This window comes from Garra rufa, chromosome 20 (assembly GCF_049309525.1).
Source record: "Garra rufa chromosome 20, GarRuf1.0, whole genome shotgun sequence".
In the NCBI taxonomy this organism is placed as follows: domain Eukaryota; kingdom Metazoa; phylum Chordata; class Actinopteri; order Cypriniformes; family Cyprinidae; genus Garra; species Garra rufa.
In genome coordinates, this window is record NC_133380.1 from 26,321,930 (window position 1) to 26,348,419 (window position 26,490).

The following is a 26,490-nucleotide window of genomic DNA, read 5'->3' on the forward strand; positions in this document are numbered from 1 at the left end:
CACACACACACACACACACAGTCTCTCTCACACACTCTCTCACACACTCTCTCACACACTCTCTCACACACACTCTCTCACACACTCTCTCTCACACACACACACACACACACACACACACACACTCTCTCTCTCGCACACTCTCTCACACACACACACACACACTCTCACACACACACACACACACACACACACACACACACACACACACACACACACACACACACACACACACACACACACACACACACACACACACACACACACACACACACACACACACACACACACACACTCTCTCTCTCTCTCTCTCTCTCTCTCTCTCTCTCTCTCTCTCTCTCTCTCTCTCTCTCTCTCTCTCTCTCTCTCTCTCTCTCTCTCTCTCTCTCTCTCTCTCTCTCTCTCTCTCTCTCTCTCTCTCTCTCTCTCACACACACTCTCTCTCTCTCACACACACTCACACTCACACTCACACTCACGCTCGCGCACTATTCCTCCCAACCCCCATCATCGGTGTAGCAATCCCAGCTACAGTAGCCTGGGTGGTCATCTGAGGAGTAAAACCCCAAAAGCACTCCCCTTTGGCCATTCCCCTGATAACCAGCCCCACAGTCTTTATACAGCTGGCTACACTGCAGGCGACTGCACCTAGAGATGGTGTAGGGCTTTCTGTATTCCTGTATGTGACTTCCTGAGTGTCTTTTCCAATTAACTACACCTGTTAAGTATCAAGACACAATTATGAGAGCATATTAAGTCACACAGTTCACACATTAAATTAACAAATCTTTAATTGTCTTTACATTACCTAGGCTAATTGTTATACCCACAAAAACAAGATGGGGCTGCACATACTGAACTTACTATCAAGCCACCTGAAGTGTGCCTCCTTTTGAAAGGCCTCCTGGCTGACAATTTGTTCAAATTTCTGACATGTCAGAGCCAGCCTTAAGATAGCAGTGCAGCCATCCTCTAGGACGACGGAGACCAGGATATTCTGCAGGATGGTATCTGGCAACTGTTGACATGAAACATGAATTAACATACAGTCAAGTCACTTTCATAAGCAATAATGCAATTATTAACACATGCCTGCAAAATGTCAGTGGTCACAGCACCATCCTGCGAAACCCTTGCAACCTTCGGTGGAAGTGAATTCACCTTCAAAAAGTCAAACATTGGTTAAAAAATATTGTTTAGGAAACAGCTACACATTTATACATGCTACTTCCACTACTTTTCATAAACATTACCAAAGTGCTCTGTCTCCTTTTCCTGGTGACACGAAAGATGGGTGGCAGACATCCTTCTCCCATCTTCTTGCCCTCTGAAGTAAAATGTGCGAATCTTCGCCCATGTCTGTAATTAGCATTGACCAAATATATTAATCATGTTTTCCCACTTCGACAATAACATTTATTAATAAATGTACTACATTTTTATTTCACATATCATACCCCTCAATCCCAAGGTTCTCCAGCAAAACCTTGCACCACCACCTCCTCAGATATGGCATGTCATTCTGAACATAAGAACAGATGTAAGGTAAATCACAACAATTAACATTAACACTATTAACATTAACACTAAGACTGCACTTACAATGGTAAAATCAAATGCTGCCTCCATAATTATGTACCAGGCATACTGTAAAAGCATAAAGGCTGTTATTTTGTCATGTCTGTGTATGAGCAAAGATTCAACATCATGAATTATAATTAGGTGCACGGTTACAGTGTTAATGGGATAATTAACAATGGATGTTGTGTGGAAATCATTAAATATCCTGAAAATGTGCTTGACAACTCACCATAACCATGAATATTCCACAGTCAATACCAAAATTTTGTTGGGGTAGCCCCTTTTTAAAAAAAAAAAAAAAGAACACACATTATAAAGACTTAACAATGGTTATAAAACTACTGTGTTCTTGTAACATTTCGTTGTACTGTAAATGATCATTACCTCAACATCCAGGCCTGACTGTTCATTCCATGGCCCAGGAAGGAGCTTTTGTGCAACAGCCCTGATAAAAAGCACAAGATTACAAAGAATACTAACAGTTTAAATACAGAGTATAATGCTGGGGTACGCAAACAAAAATGCACCAACACAAACATTCATGGTTTGGTTGAACACAAAATGTAAACAATGCTTACATCCTCTGAACGTGAGGAGCTACTATAACCGTGCAGAATTTTCCCAAGCAGCCTTGACAAGTCAGGGGAACATGACTGCCAAAAGTAGTTGCATTAATGTGGTCAAGTCAGGGGAACGTGACTGCCATAAGTAGTTGCATTAATGTGGGCAAGTCAGGGGAACGTGACTGCCAAAATTCATCATCCTGCTGCAACCTCAAGATGTCTTGGTAGGACTTGTGGCCAAAACCATGTTCCCGCTTTACTTGCAGTGAATCGAGGAACAATATTCCTCTTTTCAGTGGCAGCATCACCTATGAAAATAATCTTGGCAATGAGATATTTCAAGTGACATATTGCAATAAGTGCTGTAAAAAGGAATCTTCATATGCTTCTTTTTAATGTTAGCTGTGTAGCTTAATATACATGCATACAACACTTACACATAGCAAAAAATGACCTGGTGTCCACAGTGGGAATATCAGTGCATCTTTTTGTGCAGAGTTGACCTTAAAGAAAGTTAAGTTGTTAGTTATGTTGTAGGTTAAAATCAGTTTATTAAGTGCTGTACAAATGGGTACTTACAGGAAGACTGGCTAAAGGGTCACAACTCAAGGGAGGGAGCCATGTTGGGGGGACGTGTAGGTCAACAATAAAGATATTTTTCCCCTACAGAAAGACAACAGACTTACTTTCTTCAATGTACTACACAGAGCACAGATAGGTCCCAGGAAAATATAAAAGCATACGTACTTGTAGCGTGACTAACTCCTTAACAAGCCTGAGACAGCCATTTCCCACCTGTGCATGATTGAATTTTTTTTTACTGTATTTACAAATAAAACATATCGAGTACCATCACTTTCCAAACAAAATATTTCACCAACCACTGAATCCATCTTCCTGTTCAAACCTAAAGATAACAGGTTCTCCCTGGTCAAGCATGTTGGACCTTCCTTGATAATTATTTCATTGGCAGGCCTACTCTCATCCAGAACATAGTTTACCTGCAAGACAAAGCCAAAATAAATGCATATGTAAAAGTATCATGCTAAAACATAGCAATATTAAAAAAAAAAAAAAAACTACAATTATTTAAATTACTTCAATGACAGACATGAACATTTGTGAAATTTTTATTTTTATGTACCAACTGTTCCTGGAGGGGGTGATCTCCATGTAATGGGTGCGTGCAGGAGTTGACGAGACGGACGACAAGGATTACAATATACAATATATTTAATATAAATCTTCGATTGGAACAAGGCAGGAACAAGTCAGGAACATCACACACATCTATTCAGACAAAAGGACCGACAGGGAACTGAAATCAAAGACAGACTTATAAGGACAGACTAATAATCAAACACAGGTGACACAGATGACTAATAATTCAAACACAGGTGACGGTGATTACACAAACGAGGACTAAACCAAAGCAGACAGATTAACGGGGGAAGACAATGGGAGAAACCAAATACATGACATGACTAAGACATAAACTGACAGAAATGTAACATTACGCCCCCCTCCGGAAAGGCGCGTCCTCGCGCCGTAGAAAAAACGAAAAAACGAGAGGGGCGGAAACCCAGGAAAATAGAGTCAATAAGGGAGGGGGCTCCGGCGGAGGACGCAACCCCCGGAGGAGGACCAGAACACAAGTCCAACGGGCAAAAAAGACAGTCCATGGGGGCGACGACGGAGGGAGGAGCCAGGGAAGACACAGGAGGGACCTGAAGCAGGAGAACAGGACCCAGATCGCAGCCAGGATGACGGCCCACGGAGGAGCCGACGGAGGGAGGAGCCATGGTGGAGGACGGACCGCCGACTCCGTGGGGCCGACCGACAGAGGCAGAGCAGCTGGCAGAGGAACCCGAGGCGGAGATGGAGAGCCGAAGATCCAGGGCGACACCGCGGATCCGGAGGGCCAAGGCGGAACGGGCTCTGGCGGCCGAGGCGGAGGCGGAGTCCCGGAGATCCGCGGCGGAGCCGGAGCGACAGAGGATGGAGGCTGTGCCCGCAGGAAGGAGGAGTCCCAAGGAGCCGGTGGGACGGCGTGACGAGGCGCAGCCGGAGGAGCAGAGTCCTGAGGATCCGATGGGGTGACGACTGACCAGGGCGGAGCCAGAAAGACGATGGAGCCCGGTGGAGCTGGTGGACCGACAGGCGACGGTGGAGAGGAGGGCGCTGAGAGCCGTGGTGGAGCCGCAGGGTCGGAGGACCGAGGTGGAGGTCTGGATTCGGAGGCTGGAGGCGGAGCTGAGGGAACCTCCAGCCTTGCCACCGAAGTGAGCAGGCATCCCTGCGGCGAGCCCACTGCAGAGATGGTGGGCTGAGGGTGAGCAAGGGGACTGACTGCTGACTTGGGGAACTTAGGACAGCTGGGCGGAACCAGCGGGAACTCAGGGCGGCTGGGCGGAACCAGAGGGGACTCAGGGCGGCTGGGCGGAACCAGCGGGGACTCAGGGCGGCTGGGCGGAACCAGCGGGAACCAGGCAGATTCGGACAGATGAGGGCGGGTGGGAGGGAAGTCAATGCGCGTCAGTGGCTCAGAGAAAAAGTCTATTAAATCCGGCGTGTCAATATCCACAGTCTCAGAAACAAAGTCAATTAAGTCCCCAGAGATATCCAGCTCACCCCCAGCGGAGTTGCAGTGGGCAGGGCTCTCCATTTCCCTCCCTAGCTCCACGTCGCAATCCACCGTCAGAGATGTAGGATCCGACTCACGCACCTGATCAGCCGGAGAGGACTCTGGCTCTGTCGCTCGCGGCTCTAGTCCTGCATCCGCGGTGCGCTCGGGTTCCCGCTCTGCATGTCGGGGCGATGGTTGGCTGCTCTCTGGGTTGTGAGCGGGGCTGACGTCCTCCTCGATGAAATCAACAGTCCAGGAAGATCCATTGGACGCCAGCACCCACTCGACGAATCCGGCAAAGCTCTCTCGAGGACCCTCCCCGGACAGCTGCGTCTTGATGTTGTCATTAAGTCCGTGGTGGAAGAACGTGCACAAGCAGCTGTCCGGGTAGTGAGTTGATGGAACGAGGAACAGAAAGTCTCTGGTGTGGTCCTCGAGAGAGCGTCTCCCCTGCTTCAGGAGAATGATGGCAACGTTGGGGTCATCCATGAGGGAAAAAATATAAAACAAACACTGATACAAAAACGAAAAAATAAACGCAGGGAAAGACGCCAGGTAAACTGTAGTAGGTCGGTCCTTATGTAATGGGTGCGTGCAGGAGTTGACGAGACGGACGACAAGGATTACAATATACAATATATTTAATATAAATCTTCGATTGGAACAAGGCAGGAACAAGTCAGGAACATCACACACATCTATTCAGACAAAAGGACCGACAGGGAACTGAAATCAAAGACAGACTTATAAGGACAGACTAATAATCAAACACAGGTGACACAGATGACTAATAATTCAAACACAGGTGACGGTGATTACACAAACGAGGACTAAACCAAAGCAGACAGATTAACGGGGGAAGACAATGGGAGAAACCAAATACATGACATGACTAAGACATAAACTGACAGAAATGTAACACTCCATCAGTTGCCCACATTGTCCTGCAAGGCCTGAGGTTGCAGATGGCAGTAAGTGTTGCACAATGCTGCCCACAATGGTGTGAAGAGAAAACAACTAAAAGAAAAATGTAATACTTAGTATATATTAATGTCAAAGCATTTTATTTGACAGTAGCATTCACCTATCCACAACACTAACACAGCTCCCAGTTAATTGGCCACAGATCATAATGCTCACCATGTGTTGGTGTTTCATCAGTGGGTGGCTCAGTTTGAGTGAACTGAAGTCCTAAAGAAATACAACAACATGACTTTATGAACAAATTAAATGACTACAATACGCATTACAGTTAAGATTTGCATTACAGTTACGCATTACAGTTAAACTTTAGTATTATCATTAATGTTAGGTAATTTACTTGTTGCCTGGCCCACCACAGTTGTGCTCTGTTTTTTTTGATGCATCTGATTGCTGGGCTGGGGACACAAAGAAGACATAAGAACAAGCAAAACTAGGTCAAAACTATGTCTGTGTGTCAATCCTAAGTAAATTCAACACAGAAAATTACTACATCATTCACCTATGACAGCTTGTCCCAAAGAAGACAAGGTGATGGTGCTCAGAAGTTCCAGTCGGCGTCCAGAATTTAACTGCCTCTGCAGAAGTGCTGTATTTGTGGAGGTGTTATGACGATGGATAACACTTCGCATAAGAAAAGCATGTGTCGATGGAGCCATGTTGTTAAAGAAGTAGTTACTTTTACGCATTTTGGCAAAGAACTGCTCTGCAACTTGGCTGTTTAACCACCCTTTCAGCTCAGGGACAAGTTGGATCCTGCGGAGTATGTCCTTTGGATCTGTGGCATTCTTCTCATGGAAGCGATCATATAGGACATAGTGCTCCGAAGATCCAGTGACTGGATGAGCATTTTCTTCCCCACAGTACACCCTTTCATGCAGCCATGGCAATGATACATGCAATTTTCCATTCCTGGCTGCCCTCACATTCTCTTGTGTGGGTTCAGACAGTCTGCCCTCATAAGGCTGGAAAGGTGGTGAATGAGGAACCCGCAAATTCATGTGAGCTGCTAAACCTCTTGCAAAATCATAAACACAGACATTTGGTAAGTGCTTCCAGGAAAGGAGAAGGTCTGCAAAGTCCCTGGGGCTTTCAGCGCGGATATTAAATTTGATGCTGTATACAATGCCATGTGGGCAAAGTATTACGGACCATCCACCTGAGATTAAAGATTCAATAGATTGTCAAGTGTGTAATTTACAAAAACTTAATCCATGGTTTGCAGACTAACACTGCAACTTACCAGATGCACCCCATATACTTTGGAAGACCTTGTCATATGTTTGTCTGCTCTTCATGTTCTCCTTCAGTCTTGTTATGAGATCAAGACGGGAGCCCTTGGTGTCAATGTTGCAGGCTTTGCACAGTTTTCTCACAACTCCAACCTATATAATATTCATGACAAACAAACAGTAAACAGATTACTGGACACTTTCTTACCACTCAAACACAGAAAGCTTCATTGACTTCAACACCAGGCAATATCACCTTTTGTTTGGCCAGCTCATCAATCAAATGGTCCTCAGTAACACTGCTCAGCTGTGCTTCAGTTGAAGAGGGGCATGTTCTCACTTTTTTGAACTCTGTGTTAAGAACAGTGTCACTTCGTCGCGTTTCACTCCCAATCCAGGGGGCCCAGCATTCGTAGCTTGGATTGACAGTGAAGGGATTGTCTGCACTGCCTACAAAAATTGATGCATTATTTGTAAACCAAACTGAGTACACAAATGTAGAATGTAATGAAATACAGCATTCACCATAACTCACTTTGAAAAAAACCTCGACTTATCATTGACAGATGAACAGAATTCCAAAAACTCTCAACGTCATGTTCACCGTTGAAGTCATCAGGAGGTACTTTTAGGTCACTGACTGTAAAGAATCACAACATAAGACATCTAGACATTATATACAGTAAAACAATAGAATAAAAAACAGCATTATTACATACCTGTCATCTTGAAAACCCCTTTCCTGTGTAGATCCATGACAACCACAGGTGGGTGAAATCCACAATTCACACAAGAGTAAGTGTACTCTGCATCAGTCAAAGCCTCAAAGTGGCAATAGGCTTGAAATATGACATCCCTGGATGGGAACTTCTCCCCTCTTAACCCCTCCAATGAATCCACAACTCTTGACACGGACACATGATTCTAAAGTGTAAAGCCAATATAAAAAGAGAATAGAGAGTAACAGATCATGTTTTGTTGCTTAAGGATGGAAACTTACAAAATGGAAAATAAAATTATATGAGACCCTGGACCACAAAAACCAGTCTTAAGTCGCTGGGGTATATTTGTAGCAATAGCCAAAAATACATTGTATGGGTCAAAATAATCGATTTTTCTTTTATGCCAAAAATCATTAGCATATTAAGTAAAGATCATGTTCCATGAAGATATTTTGTAAATTTTCTACCATAGATATATAAAAACTTGATTTTTGATTAGTAATATGCATTGCTAATAACTTCATTTGGACACTTTTAAGGCGATTTTCTCAATATTTAGATTTTTTTGCACCCTTAGATTCCAGGTTTTCAAATAGTTGTATCTCAGACAAAGATTGTCCTATTTTATTGTCATTGTCCTATTTTTACTCAGCTTTCAGATGAGATAAGAATCTCAATTCCGACAAATTTACACTTATGAATGGATTTGTGGTCCAGGGTCACATATGTAATATTCATGTACATATAGCCCATAGCTAATAAAGGAAAAAAATATGAATACTCACTGTAACATTTTCTCTGAGAAACACACAAAGTTCAAGGGTGAGAAAAATGTGGTTATCAAAATTGTGAACGCCATCTTTCCATTCCTGGTACCTATACACCATGTTGCACTGTGGGCATATCCTATGGTATGTTGATATGTCTGAAAAACACCAAAATCACATTTATTTCAACCCATTACAATAATAGGCATCATGGTGGCATACTAAATTAGTCATATTTCACTTACTGTCGATCAGGCCCATCATGCCGACAATCCTAGCTTTTTTCGTGACTAGCACAGCCTCGGCAAGCACAGGATGTGAAGTGCATAACTGGCAAGTTGTCTCAAGAGGAAAGAACTGTTTTGGGTATTCCATTTTCTTTCTCTGTGTTGTAACTTCTTTTGGCAGTATTTCAGGAATTTTTTTCTCTTTGAAAATGTACTGCACACTTCTCTTTGTACCAGTATTGTCCAGAAGACTACAACTCTCAGGGCTTGGTGTTGTGGGCACCTCTGACTTGAAGAGATGTCTTTGGGTTTGGAAAAGATGCCACTTTGAAATGTGTATGTGTGGACAAGATGTCCGTGGCTTCGTGCAGGGACAATGCCAGGTGTTCCTTTGTGTGTTATAAGTGACCATTATCCTCCCAAGTCTGCAAAAACTATGAATGTTTGGCTCATGGATTGACAGGCATATCTGTGATGAAGACCCACCAAAGTCCACAGCCACACAAAGAGGAACATGTGCTGTACAAGCATCCTTTTGCCTCTTCAAACAATTGGCTGCCTTTGCCTCTCCAAAGAATTTGAATCTAACCATATCCCTCAGAGTGTCTTCTTTGAGAAATGTCTCTGCAGCAGTCTCTTTACAGTAGTCTAAAGAGCGAATGTGAGAGCACAAGCTATAGCTGAATCCACTTCGTCTGGCCAACAACTGAAACTGCACACATTCCTCTAACTCACATTTAACTATGTGCATTTTCCCCCATGTTTTTCTCTGGACATGGACTGGCACAGAAAACCCATGTCCAGTTTTTTGCACTGCAAAGATGCCATTTCTCTCATCTACAGTAACGCTCTCCAGATGGCAGGCCTCTGTGATATCCTGGGACAAATCTGAATGTCTCCTCAAGAGGTGTGTATTATAATTTTTCTTGAGGAGACTAAGATTGCAATGTGGACATTTAACATACTTCCCACAAACCTCTGCTGCACCCTGCACCGGCTGCAGTGCATACAAGTGGTCTTGTGATGGACCAGACTCTGTTGAAGGGGTTGCACAAGGCAGGACAGACTCTGCTGAAGAGGTGGCACGAGGCAGGACAGACTCTGCTGAAGAGGTGGCACAAGGCAGGACAGACTCTGCTGAAGAGGTGGCACGAGGCAGGACAGACTCTGCTGAAGAGGTGGCACAAGGCAGGACAGACTCTGCTGAAGAGGTGGCACGAGGCAGGACAGACTCTGCTGAAGAGGTGGCACAAGGCAGGACAGACTCTGCTGAAGAGGTGGCACGAGGCAGGACAGACTCTGCTGAAGAGGTGGCACAAGGCAGGACAGACTCTGCTGAAGAGGTGGCACAAGGCAGGACAGACTCTGCTGAAGAGGTGGCACGAGGCAGGACAGACTCTGCTGAAGAGGTGGCACAAGGCAGGACAGAATGTTGATTATAGCACAAGACCAAATGCCATTCCGTATCAATGCGTCTTATTATGGTCCGTGAACAATAGGGGCAGTGATAATGCCCTGAAGCACGGCACGGTAATCTGCATCTTTGTAAATATTTGCCTGGGGAAAAAAAGTAAAAAATAAAATAAAATAAAAACAGATAGAACAACAAATATTAAATGTAATATTTACATGTCAACTTAATTTAATTCCTTTATTTCAGACTCTTATGTCCATTTCAACAAAAGTAACAAAATGCAAGATAATACAAACATAAGACACACATACCACACACAACACCATTGAAAAACACAAACATTCATGCCAACACTTTCAATACCAGAAGTACTTAAGATCACTTAATTTAAAGGTTACTTAGAAAAAAAATAATTTAATTTCTAGAATTATTCAATGGACACATACAATTGCAAACATTTTATTCCTTAACAAAGCGTGAATATTATTATATACCAAACAAATATCTGACTTGCACTTTTCCATCTTGGGATCTTAAATTATAATCTCAGTGCACCATTAAATGCCACCAAAAGTCTTTTCATTATACTGTAGCTTAACTATAATTACATCACAAATGTGCGGTATAACATGAAGTACAAATAGCACAAAAACTCATATTTATAATTAGGAGATGTCACATGTAAAGTAGTTTAGTCTTTTTGAGTGACAACATACCTTTAAAATGCAATGAATGATCCATTGTTGACATATCCAGCCACGATAATCCTATGCCTGGAATTAAGTGAAAACAAACTCCTCATATGCATTCTTAAAGTTCTACGGTACAATACATAGGCTACTAAACGTTGGTGTCCTTTCAGTATTCAGTAACGTTACGTTATGTTAACAAATTTAGCCACCAAAACGTAGGTAACGTTATATTGCCGCCTTACAGGTGGTGTCGGACAAATCCATTTTTAAATTATGCATTATTTCTAATTATGAAGCAGGAAAAATCCTAATTTTGAGTTGTCTGCAAGGCAGCATTGTGCCTATGTAAGCTTTCACAAAACTAACATTGAAATTTCACAAGTAACGTTAGTTTTGTTATGATATAATAACCTCGTTAAAAATAAAATTACCTGAATTAAAGTTCGCGACGCCATTTTCATTTTTGTGGAGGTGACGTATTTCCGGTTTGAGGGTGGAGGTGACGTATTTCCGGTGGAGCTCCACTCGTCCTATGTCTGCAGCCAGGTCCTCTTGAAGGCGAGTAGAAAACGTATTAGTCGACCTGATTAAATTTTATTTATGGTGGTGAGAATTAGAGATGTTGTTACATCTCACTTGTCAAACTTGACGTTTTTACTTTCTCATTTGGAAATGCAATATTTAAAAATGTTTATAAATATTTACAAAGAGAAGTTTCAGTGTCACATAATCTTCAAACATAATTGTAATATTTAGATTTGCTGATCAAGAGTCATTCATAATATTAATGTTTAAAAAAGTTATTGTGTTTTATGTTTTTGTGGAAACGATACCACAAACACAGAAATTAATAATGTTATTAATCACGCATGAAAGTAATAAAAAGTGAGTGAAGAGATTTAAAATGCCTTGTGTTTAATAAATGGATGAAGAAATTGAGCTCATATTTAATAAATTAAGAATAATGCTGTTCATTTAACGTTTTGTTTTTGTCAGGATTTCATGAGTAACGAAAAAAATTATGCTTTGCATTAAATAAAATTTTATAATGTATTAATATTGAAACAATATTGCTGTTTTTTCTGAAATAAGTTTAGCATGGATGAGCATGAGTAGATAGATATTTTAAAGTCATTAATAATTTAAATGTTTCCAAACTTTTGATAAGTACTTTACAGTTTTTCTCAATTGCTAAAACACTATAACCAGTCTTTTGAACTAAAATTTCGAAACTATAACGCCATTTTTGAAAAAGCACACCCATTTCCCTAAACTATAAACACTATTCCCTGCTTTGACACATGAGTTATATTTGGTGAACTTTTACTTCAAAACTCTACACACAAATCCCTACATTTCTCAGTGCTTACACCATGAGGTCATTTAGAAAGCACAAGCATTCAATATTGTTCACTCAAGTCTGCGAAGTTTGAGCTCAATTAGCACACAATTACCCAACTGGAAACACTAGGAGTCAAAATTTAGCACACACCAATCAGAACCTTCGTTGGAGATAAAAGGATAAAAGTTTTTCTCAGTCACTTTGGTGCATTTCTCAGATCAGAAATGAAATATACATTTGTCTGCAGTTTCCTACATTATCAGTTGCTATTGTCATGCTGCTCAAAATGTATTATACTGTAGTTCTCTGTGCAATAGTCTTACCCCTCAAAACATCAAGTCATTAGCTCATCGTATAAATCATTACCTAAATGCAAAATTTTTGATCTAGTTGTCCTAAACTGTCAATCATATATTCTACACATTTCTATTAGACTTTTTGTAAATTTGCCATGAATTATTCAAGTGAATCTTGACTTTCACTAATGAAGATAATATAGATCAACCAATGATAAAGCAGTTCTCTGAAATAGATACATCTCATGAACCATCTCATGAACCTTCCATTGGAAAGCATATAGACAGAGGACAACACAGGAGTTAAAAATTCTGACAGTGGACTTTCTTATTTTTATTTTCACCTTTGTGCCCATATTTCTTTTTTTTTTTCTGTTTCACAATGACTCTGTGTGCTTTTATTTTATTTGTTTATTTTTTGTCAGACCACTAGTACAAGTGTAACTGTGAATCCTATCCAGTCTTTTTCAATCAATATCCCACATACAGTAATGTGTAATTTTGAAGAGGAAGAGTAGGAGGTGAAAGAGGAAGAGGAGGAGGAGAAGGAGGACGATGACGACAACAACATGGAAGAGACAGAGGAAGAGCAAGGGCAAGAAGACAAGCAGTCTCATATATTTTAGTTGATGAGTGCCAGGGTTGGATCAGGCATGCAAGAGGATTTTATCCCTGCTGCCTGGCCAGGGCTAATTTAGCCTGTGATGCTGAAGAGGTTCTTTGGCCTGTCCCAGACCAAAGACAGGATGCTGGGCCGAATAATTATTTTGTTGTTTTTTGCTGTTTTGTACTGTACTCTACAGTACATTAAATTAAGGAATAAAACACTTGCAAAGGAATAGATTTGTTGTGTTCATCATGTGAAAAGTTTTTTATTTGTATTGTTTTTGTAGGATTGTTTTGAATTTATCTCATCAGTGTGTAAAACTGTGTTGTAGTGTGTTTGTTTTTGAGGATTTGTGTGTCATGTCTGAAAGCAAAGTTTGGTTTTTCAGCAAGATTGAATTGTTTTGAGTGGAGAGCTTCATTTTGACCTCAATATAGGAAGTTTGGGGAAATGAGTTAGGAGTTGTGGATTTGTGTTTAGAGTTTTGCAAATAAGAGGCATAATTTCAAGAAATGTGTTTAAGCAATTGAGAAAAACTGTAATAATAAAAACAAGTTTATATTGTTGAGTGTAATATATTATAGTAATTTATTAGAAAATATCATATTATCATGATTAATATATGATTTTTTATAATTTTTATTACAGAAAAATAGTATGTATTATTACAATGTAGGACATACATACATATATATATATATATATATATATATATATATATATATATATATATATATGTTGTAACTTTATGTATTTTAAATAATAATTGCTTGGGGTGTGGCTTGGGATAGGGTCAGATTTTTCTAGTTTTTTTTGTGTGTGTGTGTAGTTGATCACATACCTGAATTATAATGAATATGCTAATGTATTAGTGATATTTAAAACTATCAACTATTTCGTGTGTGTGTGTGTGTGTGTGTGTGTGTGTGTGTGTGTGTGTGTGTGTGTGTGTGTGTGTGTGTGTGTGTGTGTGTGTGTGTGTGTGTGTGTGTGTGTGTGTGTTTCATTAGCGTTTTTTAACTTAAGTCAAATTTTAGACATACAATATGTGGAAAATGTTAAGGTTGCTTGCCTGAGGAGCTAGTAGGCATTTAGATTTTTTTTTTTTAAATCATGACATTTTATATGGGGAATTTTAAAGAGGTTATTATTGTCTTTTATAAAGTGTTGATTTTTTTTTTTTTTGGGGGGGGGGGGATGCTTGGTGGTTTGAAAAATGCATTGTTTTACATATAATTCAGTTGTTGCTAATGTTATTAACAATTTTAATTGTTAATAACTTTTAAGTTTAAATGGGTGAGTAATATTTTAGGGAAATATTAAACTTAAATATTTTTTAATGGTTTAATGTTTTTTTTTTTTCCATTAAAATCTTTCAAAAACATTTTGACTCAAGTCCTGTTTTTTTTCCCCTTGTTTATTGTAGATGCCGAGGAAGAAAGGCTTTCGTATGCGACGCGCTCCAAGATCCATCAAGAGTAAGAGTGATGGTAATGCATGCATATGTTCAGAAAAATTGCTGCTGTCTGTTGTCGCTGGGTCTGATGTTCCAGCTGCACCATTAAGTTGTGATGTGAATGCATTGATTGCATGTAGTGTTGTAGCAGCAATCAAACATGTCATTTCTCCTGTATGTACATGGGTATACACAGATGTTGATGACATATGTGTGGAAGGGAGTAAGCTAGCCACATATGTACGTGAGGCAAGCCAGAAAAGAAACCATAAAAAGGAGTTGTGTAAGTTGATTGAGGAGCACAATGTGTTTGGCAGGAAATGGAATGTAGAAATTGGTCTGCCAGTGTACAGAGATTTTGGATCGTTTGAAGAGGAGAATGTAATGTATGAAAAGGTACAAGAATATCTGTTGAGAGACGGAATGTGTCTGCTAAACCTTCACGGTGCAGTTAGTGCCATCATTCATCACAAAGATTATTTTGTGATGGTTGATTGTGCTACTCGTGATGTGTTTGGTATGGCATCTGGTATTGGCACATCTGTGGCTGTTTTTAACACATGTCTTAATGATCTGATGGTTCATATTAGGAATCTAAGGAAGTCTTTAGATGCACAGTGGTTTGCCATTAGTAGCATTTCTGTAAAGATGGGTCAAGAAGATTCTGAGCTGCAGAGTGGTACAGTGTTTACCGACAAACCTGTTGACATTGAAAGTGCTGGTCAGTTTTGGAATCCTTCAGTCAGGTTTGAAAGTAACAATGTTGCCATTGAAGTTGCAACTGAGGTTGAGAATAGCACTTTTGTCATACCTAAAAACAGCAAAAGACGATCATTTCATCAGGGGAATGACCAGTTTCAGTATGAAGGTCTTCAATGCATGGCCACTGAAGTTGGAACTGAGGTTGAGGGAAGTTCTATCAGGTTTGAAAGTAGCAATATCAGCAGTGAAGTTTTGGCTAACATTGAGAATAGCAATTCTGTCAATGTTAAAAACAGTATAAGAGCATCATTTCATCAGGAGAATGAACCGTTTCAATATGAAGGCTTTCAGTGTATGACCACTCAAGTTGAAGGTGAGGTTGAGGGAAGTTCTGTCAGGTTTGAAAGTAGCAATATCAGCCGAGAAGTTTCAGTTAACACTGAGAATAGAAATTTTGTCAGACTTAAAAAAAGTATAAGAGGATCATTTCATCAAGGAAATGAACAGTTTAAATATGGAGGCCTTCAGTGTATGGCAATAGCTTTGGTAAGTGTAGCAAAACATAAAGTTTATAGTGTGTTTTCATGGCAGACAAAAGATGTTGACAGAGTTTTAGTTTTAGGCAATGAGTTGTACACAGCTTTGCGAGATACCAATAGGATTAGCCAGCGGTCCAATGTGTTATGTGTTCATGATTTACCTAAACAGACCATTATTGATGGGGATAATTTTTTATTTCAATATGGCGAGTTTGTCAGTGGTGAGGTAGATGTTGTTGAAGGTGAATTAATTGACAGTGGTGCTTGCAGCAGTCTATCAATTGGACTGGAAACAATTTTTGCACAGTATGACACATGTCTTTTGACAGTGTGTAGCAGTACATGTGCAATCATTTCTCAAAACGGACAATATGCATTGGTTGACTCTCATGCAAGAAGTGTTGTTGGCATGATTGATGAAAATGGAAGAAGTGTTGTTGTATATTTTTCTTCTCTTAAAGATCTGTTCAATCACATTTGCCTTTTATCTACAGGGCTTAGTGAGAAGGAAAAACCTTTTGAAATAGCTGGTATCTATGTCACTGTGAAATCCAGTCAATTGCCTATCCTTTCAGTAATGACATGTAAATCAAGTGATGAAGTTTGTTTGGGCCATTCAGAAATTCAGCATTTAAGCAGGTCTTGTGAAAGAGCGACTGTGAGTTGTAAAAGGTCTAACATGCATTTTGCCACCAATGAGTTGTTGTTGGAGAATGGTCATTTTTCACAGTCAGATGTATCAAAAATTAAAATAGCTGAACATAAAGAGTGTTTAAGTCTTACAGAGGGTAGTAAACAGTCTGAGAAGAGTTTTGGAAATATGTTTGATTTGACTTCTGTAAAAGATCTGCCGGTAAATAGTAATGTAAGAAACAAGCGTAAAATTTCAGTAAGGGATTGTATTCCGAAAAAAATTAAAAGATATGATGTTATTGAAGATAGTTCAGATGTACAATTTGTTAGTGATGAAGTAGTTAAAAATATGACATTTAGTCCCATTTCTAAAAATGTCTTTGTGTATGCGCCTAAATGTGGACCTTGAAAAGATAAATGTACCAACGTTTACACGTGTTGGTTTATTAGGAGCTCCGTGTAAAAATGACAGTATAGTGGCAGATGGCAACTGTTTTTTCCGAGCCATATCTCAAGCAGTGACCGGCACACAAAAGTATCATAGAAAAATACGACTTGCTGTAGTGCAACAGTTGGAAAAAAATAGTGTAAAATACCAAAACATTTTGAGAACAGAGTATTCGTCAGTGTCAGAGTACATCAATGTGTCCAAAATGCGATATGTTAATACGTGGGCTACCGAAGTTGAAATACAAGCAACAGCAGATTATTTAGGAATCAGTGTATTTACATTTTTTGACGGTCGTTGGTTAAAATACACTTGCAATAGTAATATTTTGTCTAATCAGAGTATCTACTTAGAAAACTGCAATGGGAACCATTATGAAACTGTAGTTTGTGTTTATGAGCCTGAATTACAGAGTTGTTATGGCTATTGTAAAACCACCGAATCTAATATTACAGGGTACAATATGAGAACACACATTAAGAATAAAAATAATAGTTCAGGTTTGGAAAAACAGCAACATCATTTTGAAGTGCAAATGCAGTTTAGCAGTGAACAACAACAACGCAGCATACTAAAAACAGTGGCAAATGAGAGATGTGCAGCAGGAATTATAGTAGATTGTGATGTTGAAATTGTGGGTGATTCTGATGTTGAAATTGTGAAAAATGCAGGTGAAATGACATTGAAATATAGTCCTTTATCTAATGAAGTTGCACAAACAATATGCAATGAATTAAATTTGGATTTTGAAAGAGATTATAAACAAGTACCCATTGTTTATGGGTTTTTAGGCATTGTTTGTAAGACACATAAAGTTATAAATGATGGTAATAGTTTTTTTAGAGCAGTAGCTCAAGTGATTAGTGGTTCTGAAAAGAGTCATCGGAAAGTAAGACTTGCTGTTGTCAAGTATATGGAAAATCACCAAGAAGAACACATAATAGGGAAAAAATATGCTTCAATGTCACAATATATAAGCAATTCAAAAATGAAATATGTAGGATATTGTGCTTCAGATGTAGAATTTCAAGGTACAGCAAATGCTTTAGGAGTTAATCTATTTATATAGAATGGGGTAAAATGGACAAAATACATTTGTATGGGTACAGTGCCAAGAAATGAAGGAATTTATCTAAAACAATGTGACGATTATTTTGAACCTGTAATATGCGTGCAACATGGTGATAAGAAGGTTTGCTTTGAATTGTGTAAAGTGGGTGATTATCCAAGAAAGGATTCAAAAAGGCAGGCAGATATGACTGCAAATATTTGTATTTCAAATAGCAATTATTGTTTTTCTAAGTATTATAAAAGGAAATTGGCTAGTCAAAAAAACAGTAAATATGAAAATGATGTGTTGTATAAGAAAAATAAAAAGGAGATGAGCAAAAATAAGTACCAAAAAGATGTATTGTATAGGGAAAAAAAAAAAAAAGATTGATACTAAAAGGATGTATGAGGAACATGCAGTGTATAGGGAAAAGAAAAAGGTTGATACTAAAAGGATGTATCAAGAAGATGCATTGTATAGGGAAAAGAAAAAGGTTGATACTAAAAGGATGTATCAAGAAGATGCATCGTATAGCGAAAAGAAAAAGATTGATATGAAAAGGATGTATCAGGAAGATGCATTGTATAAGGAAATGAAAAAGGACATGAGCAAAAAAAAGTATCAGGAAAATGTGTTGCACAAAAAAAGAGTGATGGAATATAGTAAGAGAAAATATAGTTTAAACCAGATTCACAGGCAACATGTAAAGGCCATTAGTATTAGAAAATATCATGGGAACTCTGAGCATAAAAAACGTGTTAAAGTGGGTATGAAAGTTAAAAGGCAACAAATTAAGGTGAAAGCAGAACAGTTGGATTTTGTTATGCAGCGATTTTTTGATTTAGCAAAAGATGGGCCAGATTTTGTGTGTTGTGTCTGCCAACGATTGTTGTTTAAACATCAGGTTTTAAATTGTAATAGAGATTATTATAAGAAAAAAGTAATAGGATTGATTTTAGATAAATGTATAAGTGAAGAATATTTACACAAGTGTAATAAGAACTGTGTAATGCCTTGTCACTTGCTTAATACACCAAGAGGCAATCTATGGATTTGCTACACGTGTCATTATAAGCTTAATAAAGGTGAAATGCCACCTGAATGTTTTTCAAACAATTTAAAAGTTGAACCTATTCCACCAGAACTGGCATGTTTGAATAGCTTAGAACAACATTTGATAGCTTTGCACATACCATTTATGAAAATGTTAGCATTACCTAAAGGAGGGCAAAATGGAGTACATGGACCTGTAACATGTGTTCCTGCAAATATTGTTGAGACTTCTAATTTGTTGCCACTTTCTAGTATGGAAGGATCTTTGTTGCCTGTAAAATTGAAGCGTAAGTTAACTTATAAAGGGCATTATAAATATCAGTTTGTTGATACTATGCATATAAAACAAGCATTAAAATGTTTAAAACAGATAAATGTGCATTATAAAGATGTAGAATTTAATGAAGCTTGGGTAAACGGGTTTTGTAGAAAAGATGATGAGGTTTTAGAAAAGGATGCACATGCTGAAAATGGTGAAAGATCTGTAGATGTTGGTGAAGATGAGCTTTTGCATGACAGACAGCAACATTGCATGTTCCAGGACACATGTCTCATGCCTGTTGATATTGGTCAAGAAGCTCTTGATCATTATTTTGATGACATATTAAATGTAGCACCCGGAGAAGGTAATAATCCTGTGAAATTGCTTTCTGATGTCGGAAACGAAGCCAAATGCTTTCCAGTGTTATTTCCAATGGGATGTAACACTTATCATGAAACTCGAGACCAGCGTTTGACGTTATCAAGGTATTTTAACAACCGAATTTTACATGCTGATGGAAGGTTTGCACAAAATGTAGAATATATTTTTTTTGCTCAATACATGTCTGAAATTGAACAGGTTGTGTCAAATGTATCAATTGCATTGCGTAAAGGAAAAGGAGGTTGTGTGTCTCATAAAGTTGATGATGATGTATTGAACAATGAGGAATCTTTGAAGAAGCTATTGGAATTTGATGGTGGATATCGTTTTCTTAAACCTATTCGAGGTACTCCAGCTTTTTGGCAAGCAGCACAACGTGACCTTCTAGCTTGTGTTCGTCAGCTTGGTGTCCCTACTTGGTTTTGTTCATTTTCTTCTGCTGATATGCGTTGGAAAAATCTTCTTTTTAGTATCTTGAAACAGGAAGGGAGAACAGAAACAGTTGAGGAATTAGAGTGGGCAGACAGGTGTGAGTTGTTGCGTCGCAATCCCGTTACTGCAGCGAGAATGTTTGATTTTCGGTGGCATTGTTTTTTAAGAGAGGTACTTATGTCTTCAGCTCATCCAATAGGTAAAATTAAGGATTACTTTTATCGTGTGGAATTTCAGCAGCGAGGTTCACCTCATATACACTGTCTGTTTTGGATTGAGAATGCTCCATTGATTGATAAAAACACAGATGAAGAGGTAATTCAATTCATTGATAAATATGTAACATGTGAATTGCCATCGTCGGATGACAGTTTATTGGACATAGTGACATCTGTGCAGCAACATTCAAAGCGACATTCTAAAAGTTGTAAAAAGAAAAACACTGTTTGTCGTTTTAATTTTCCCAGGCCTCCATCTGCTCGAACATTTATATGCCGTGGTAAAAGTTATGAAAAAAAAAATTGTATTTGTCAGGTAGATAACAGTGATACTTCAAGAAAATGTGTATGTGATAATCAAGGCCAAAGTAATTTTAAAATGAAAAAAGAACAGGCAGGTAAAATTTTGTCAGGAATTAAGAAAACTCTTTCAGATGATAACTGTAATTATGATAGCGTTGAATGTTTGTTTAAACATTTAGGTATAAATCAAGCAAGTTTTGAGGTTGCATATAATTCATTTAGTCAAAATACACAAATTGTTTTGAAAAGAGAGGTTAATGAGGTTTGGGTCAATCAATATAGCAAGCCACTGTTAAAATGTTGGAATGCAAATTTAGATATCCAGTATGTTGTTGATGCATATGCATGTGTGGTGTACATAATTGCTTATATATCAAAGTCAGAAAGGGAGATGGGGTTGCTGTTAGGCAATGCACAAAGAGAAGCATGTAAAGAGAGAAATATTAGTGCAAAAGATGCACTGAAAAACTTAGGCAGTGTTTATTTACATAACAGAGATGTTTGTGCTCAAGAATCTGTGTACAGATTAACAAATATGCATCTGAAGGAGTGTTCAAGGAAAGTTGTGTTTGTGCCAACCGGAGACAATGTAATTAAAATGAGTCTTCCTTTAAATGTGTTGAGAAAAAAGGCAGCAACACATGAGCTTACAACTGAAGACATGTGGATGACTAGTATTGTAGATCGTTATAAGAATAGACCAAAGGACTTGAATGATATGTGTATGGCAACATTTGCATCAGAATATCGTATTTTAAGTAAAAACGAAAAATCCAAAACTCCTGTTAAATTAAACAATGGTTGTGGTTTTATTACCAAAAGAACACGAACACAGCCAGCCGTTGTTCGTTATGTGCGGTTTTCTGAGGAAACAAATCCAGAATCATTTTATCAATGTATTATGCAGTTGTTTCTGCCATACCATTTAGATATGGAGCTGAAACCTCCCAATTTTGAAACATTTGAACAATTTTACAAGACTGGTCATGTGACATTTTGTGATGGATCTAGACATTCAGTCAAGTCAGTTGTTGACTTAAATAGAAAGAAATTTGAATTGGAGGCAGATGAACTGGATAATATCCAGAATACAATTGATAGTGATGGTATAATAGAAGATGGCTGGTGTGAACTATGTCCAGAGCTAGAGGTAGAACGTTTAATGTGTGAGGAGGAAATGAAAGAAAAAAAACAACTGGTGGATGAACATGAGGAAAATATTCCAGATTTAGCATCACGCAATGAAAAGGTTGCACATTTGGAAAAGAAAAATAATATAATGTGCAAAAGTGATGGTCTAGCCTTAATTAGATCTTTGAATGATACACAATTATCTATTTTTTATCAGATTCGGCAATGGTGCTTAGATAAGATTTTAGGGAAAAATCCAGATCCATTACATGTTTTTATTACTGGTGGTGCAGGGACAGGAAAAAGTCATTTAATAAAAGCTATTCAGTATGAAGCAATGAGGTTATTGTCAACAGTGTGTCGCCATCCTGACAATATTTGTGTCTTGCTTACTGCCCCTACAGGAATTGCTGCTTATAATTTGCATGCAGCTACTATTCACCACAGTTTTAGCATTGGGAAAGATGTTCGCTTACCGTACACACCTTTGGGTGAAGATAAACTTAATTGTTTGCGTGCTAAATATAGTGATCTGCAGATTTTGATAATTGATGAAATATCAATGGTTAATCACAATCTATTAGCATATATTCATGGTAGACTGAGACAGATCAAGCAAACAGGTGACTTTTCTCCCTTTGGAAATGTTAGTATAATTGCTGTTGGCGATTTTTTTCAGTTACCTCCAGTGAAAGGGAAACCATTGTATGTTGACAACATTGGTATTAACCTGTGGTCTAATCTGTTTTCAGTTGTTGAGTTGAAAACTATAGTTAGACAAAAAGATAATACTTTTGCTGAGTTATTAAACAGAATAAGAATTCGTACAAAAGTGACCCCAATGCTAAATAGTGATATTGATATATTGAAAAAATGTGAAACTGGTGAAATTAGCTTGGCTTTGCACATATTTCCCACAAACAGACAGGTGAGTGAGCATAATGTTAAACAGCTAATTAAAATCTGTCCTGAACACTTTCAAATAGATGCTCAGGATTTTATAATTAATACCAAGACAGGAAAACAAGAATTGAAGAGTGGTCATCATTCAAAAATGTATAATACATGTTTGGATGAAACACTGCTTATAGGGAAAGGTGCTCGTGTAATGTTGTGTAAAAATGTTGATGTCATGGATGGTCTGGTTAATGGGGCATGTGGCACAGTAACAGACATAGTTTATTCTAACAATGATAAGTTTCCTGAAACAGTGTATGTCAAATTTGATGACAATCAGGTTGGTGCAGAAAGGAGAAAATCTTCCGTTTCAGTTGTAATAGGTTCTACAGGTATTAAACCAGAAGAGGAAAAAGTTAATAGTAAAGGTGGACTGCGACGTCAGTTTCCGTTAAAACTTGCTTGGGCTTGTACAGTACACAAAGTACAAGGAATTAGTGTTGATGAAGCTGTCGTATCCCTTAAAAAAATATTTGCACCTGGACAGGCATATGTGGCATTAAGTCGTGTTAGAACTTTATCAGGTTTGATTATTCAGGATTTTGAAGAAAAGGTTATATACTGTAAAGACAGCATAAATGATGCAGTAGAAAACATGCCTAAATTTTTTCTTAAAAATATTCTAAACTACAAGGTCAATGAACAAGCATTCAGTGTATTTTTGATGAATGTGCAAAGTTTACGCCAACATTTAGCTGATTTGATTTTGTATATACAGAATTTACAGCCTAACTGCATTGCTATAACTGAAACATGGCTACCTGACAATATCTCATTTGAAACTGTAAAGATTGATGGTTATAGTTTTCATAGTCACCCAAGAAGTTTGGGTTATACTTACAGTAATCCAACTTTATGTGCAATAAAAGATCAACAACATGGTGGTGTTGGTATGTATACCACAGACAATTTGGCACATAATGTTGTCCAGGTACCAAATGTCAATTTAGAATGTTTAGTTTGCAACTACACTACATACAATATATTAATAGCAGTTATTTATCGGCCACCATCATATCCCATGTCTTTGTTTAAAGAAAATCTAGGCAAACTGCTTGATTTTGTAGAATCTGTATTGTTTGTATTGTATTGTATTGGGTATATTATGCTCTTTTACATCAACATTTTTTAACACTGATGAAGGAGAATTTGACGATTTGTAGGTTTACTGTTCAGCTGTATTTGATGAAGGAGGTGGAGAGAGAATTCACATCCTTGTGGATACTTTATCTCTGCTAAGCCAAATATAGCTGTATTGCGGTGCGTTTTACTGCAAGGTAGAAATATAATTTTAGTACTAAAAAAGCTTTATTTGGTGAAGGAGGTGGAGAGAGAATTCACATCCCTGTGGATACTTTATCTCTGCTAAGCCAAATATAGCTGTATTGCAGTGTGTTTTACTGCAACATGGAAATGTCAGTGTAAGATATTAAAGCAACTTGTTTCACAAAGGAAGCAGACAAAGTATACATCTTTACTGTACAACTATACCTTTAACAAGAATGGTTTCTTTTCCTGCATTGCAAGAACATTTATATTTTGAATATTTATTTATATATCTGTATCAACACATTAAAAAGTTAATTAACTGCATAATTATACACATTAGCTAAACAAAATTTTATAATTACATTATATTAAATATTGTTATTTCTGTAACACACATTTTCATTTTGGGCACAATTGAGGAAAAAGCGCACATTATAAGTTACGTATGTGTCAAAATTGTATAGCTTATATTATTGTAAAACGCTGATAAATTTTTTTTAGGGTGAACCACAAACTTGAGGTAATTTTGTGTTTTTTAATAGTTTAATTATTTATAAAGATTTTATACATATGTTGAAAACCTAGTTTATGATTGTCAACTTAAAGTTTACTATTCCTATTTTGTATAGTAGAGCAAAACATTTATGTCTTGTGTTTGACCTTATAATGTATTGACACTCAAAACAATGATCAAAACAAGTGGAAATTGCTTTCATATAGAAAAACCATTACAAACTAGCTACAAATAAAAATATACAAATAGAAATCTAATTAAAATTGTGGTATTTACTGTGTGTATCATAAAATATTAGGTTGAAACTAATTTAAATGAATCTTGTTAGTGAATTCTTTAATAATTTATGATGTTTTTAGGCATACATTGAAAATATACAGTTTATAACTTAACTAATAAAATGTGACCCTGGACCACAAAACCAGTCTTAAGTCGTGGGGTTTATTTTTAGCAATAGTCAACAATACATTGTATGGGTAAAAATAATATATTTTTGTTTTATGGTAAAAATCATTAGGAAATTAAGTAAAAAAATATCATGTTCCATTAAGATATTTTGTAAATTTCCTGCTGAAAATGTATGAAAACTTAATTTTTGATTAGTAATATACATTATGAATGTTATTTGAAGAATTTTAAAGGAGATTTTCTCAATATTTAGTTTTTTTGCACCCTCAGATTTGTAATATTTAAAAAAAAATATATATATTGTATATCAGGCAAATATTATACTATTCTAACAAACAATACATCAATAAAAAGATTATTTATTAGTTTTCATATGAGGTATAAATCTCAATTTTGAAAAATTTGAAGAATTGTGCCCTTAAATCTTATAAGTCTGGTCTATAATTTAACTCATAAAAATTACATTAAATAAAAAGTAATGCTGGTACTGTTATGTTAGCAATGCAGGTTTTGCTTTTCCATCTATGTAGTTACAAAAAGCAAAAGGCACTGGTAATGGTACTCCTGGTTTACTGGGATGGGGTTCGATTCCCTACAGTGTCCTTGCGTTTTTGTAACAAGTACATGCAATGTAATAGTTTCACTAGATTTATAAAATGTATAAATTTTATAAAAGACTTTCAACAAATAAAATATAAATCATGGAAATGAGTAAATGTAGTAGGTGGAGTCAATTGGGGAGAAGCCATTATCAAATTTGCGTGTGATGATTAATAGCTAATACTTTTATGACAGTATATGTATATATTATATATATATTATCAGAATGTTGAAATTTAGTTAATATTAAAAAAAGTGTAACTGAACATTTAAATTGAATAGAGCAATACACAAAAAAGTATTAAGTTACCTCAGTCTCTTGTATACCTCACCCTCTTAAATATCTTGTATATGAGTAACTGCTAGTTAAAATAAGTTAATGCATTAACATCCACAATATGCAATACCTACAATTGCTACAGAAGTTACTATTTTTTATTTATTTTTAATAAAAATACAAATTAGTTCATGTTAGCTCATTAAATAATACAGTTGCAACTATTGATTTTCACAACATGTTAAGTATAGGAATTACATAAGATTAATAAATGTTTAGAAGAATGTTTTACTAGTGAATTAATTAATTTAAAGTTGAACTAATGAAGCTATAATATAAAGCGTGACTGAACGATAATCAATCAAATGCTTTAAAACAATAGGCAATCTAGGGCATGTTGTAGTCGAGATTAAAATTAGAAAATGACATATTAAGTATAAAAAATTAAGCATTTGGCTCTGTGATGAACACCACAACCAAAACAAAAAATTCAATGGTTGTTTAAATCATTTAAACAAATTTTAGAAACAGTGTTGAACATGTCAATTCCTGTTAACAGTTGGTGGCATTATGAATATAACTGAATATTGGCATGCTGATGTGTTCAGGCCAGGAGTCTTATCAAACATGTGAAGTTTGGTGTCCAATTTTAATGTTATTACTGCCATTCTTTAGCATATAGTAGCATGTTTAACACTCCATGCCTTAGTTTAATGTGTTGCTTATAGTCCATCACAGTGTTAAACCTCACTTCCTATTGCCAGCAGGTGGCACTATGACTATAACAGAGTTATATATGTGCATAT

At 37.3% G+C, this 26,490-nt stretch overlaps 4 protein-coding genes across 4 annotated transcripts; 3 read left to right on the forward strand and 1 right to left on the reverse strand.

The window, feature by feature from the left end:
• Positions 1-488: 488 nt before the first annotated feature.
• LOC141293488 (HMG domain-containing protein 3-like) lies at positions 489-8,736 on the reverse strand. Its single transcript, XM_073825522.1, has 14 exons — positions 8,718-8,736; positions 8,491-8,630; positions 7,703-7,907; positions 7,519-7,623; positions 7,227-7,433; positions 6,995-7,129; positions 6,254-6,910; positions 6,092-6,149; positions 1,966-2,026; positions 1,811-1,861; positions 1,458-1,522; positions 1,254-1,359; positions 865-1,018; positions 489-718 (listed from the first exon to the last, which is right to left on the reverse strand). The coding sequence occupies exons 1-14, from the start codon at positions 8,734-8,736 to the stop codon at positions 489-491; spliced, it is 2,193 nt and encodes a 730-aa protein (XP_073681623.1).
• A 5,740-nt stretch (positions 8,737-14,476) lies between these two features.
• LOC141293489 (uncharacterized) lies at positions 14,477-16,382 on the forward strand. Its single transcript, XM_073825523.1, has 3 exons — positions 14,477-15,231; positions 15,682-16,321; positions 16,368-16,382. The coding sequence occupies exons 1-3, from the start codon at positions 14,477-14,479 to the stop codon at positions 16,380-16,382; spliced, it is 1,410 nt and encodes a 469-aa protein (XP_073681624.1).
• Positions 16,383-16,754: 372 nt separating this feature from the next.
• LOC141293490 (uncharacterized) lies at positions 16,755-17,503 on the forward strand. The gene is made up of 2 exons (XM_073825524.1): positions 16,755-17,284; positions 17,500-17,503. Exons 1-2 carry the CDS (start codon positions 16,755-16,757, stop codon positions 17,501-17,503), a joined length of 534 nt encoding a protein of 177 aa, XP_073681625.1.
• A 776-nt stretch (positions 17,504-18,279) lies between these two features.
• Positions 18,280-23,866, forward strand: LOC141293491 (uncharacterized). Its single transcript, XM_073825525.1, has 2 exons — positions 18,280-23,688; positions 23,780-23,866. Exons 1-2 carry the CDS (start codon positions 18,280-18,282, stop codon positions 23,864-23,866), a joined length of 5,496 nt encoding a protein of 1,831 aa, XP_073681626.1.
• Positions 23,867-26,490: the final 2,624 nt, after the last annotated feature.

Bases quoted from the DNA above. Each gene is read 5' to 3' on its own strand.
- LOC141293488 (XM_073825522.1), bottom strand. The intron at 1,862-1,965 runs GTAATGATCATT...TTTTTTAAAAAG, and splicing joins AGTCAGGCCTGGATGTTGAG to GGGCTACCCCAACAAAATTT. The intron at 1,360-1,457 runs GTATGATATGTG...TGCTAATTACAG, and splicing joins GAGAACCTTGGGATTGAGGG to ACATGGGCGAAGATTCGCAC.
- LOC141293489 (XM_073825523.1), top strand. From the start codon at position 14,477: ATGCCGAGGAAGAAAGGCTTTCGTATGCGACGCGCTCCAAGATCCATC. The intron at 15,232-15,681 runs GTTTTGGAATCC...ACTTAAAAAAAG, and splicing joins GACATTGAAAGTGCTGGTCA to TATAAGAGGATCATTTCATC.
- LOC141293490 (XM_073825524.1), top strand. From the start codon at position 16,755: ATGTCTTTGTGTATGCGCCTAAATGTGGACCTTGAAAAGATAAATGTA.
- LOC141293491 (XM_073825525.1), top strand. From the start codon at position 18,280: ATGTATGAGGAACATGCAGTGTATAGGGAAAAGAAAAAGGTTGATACT. The intron at 23,689-23,779 runs GTATTGTTTGTA...GACGATTTGTAG, and splicing joins TGCTTGATTTTGTAGAATCT to GTTTACTGTTCAGCTGTATT.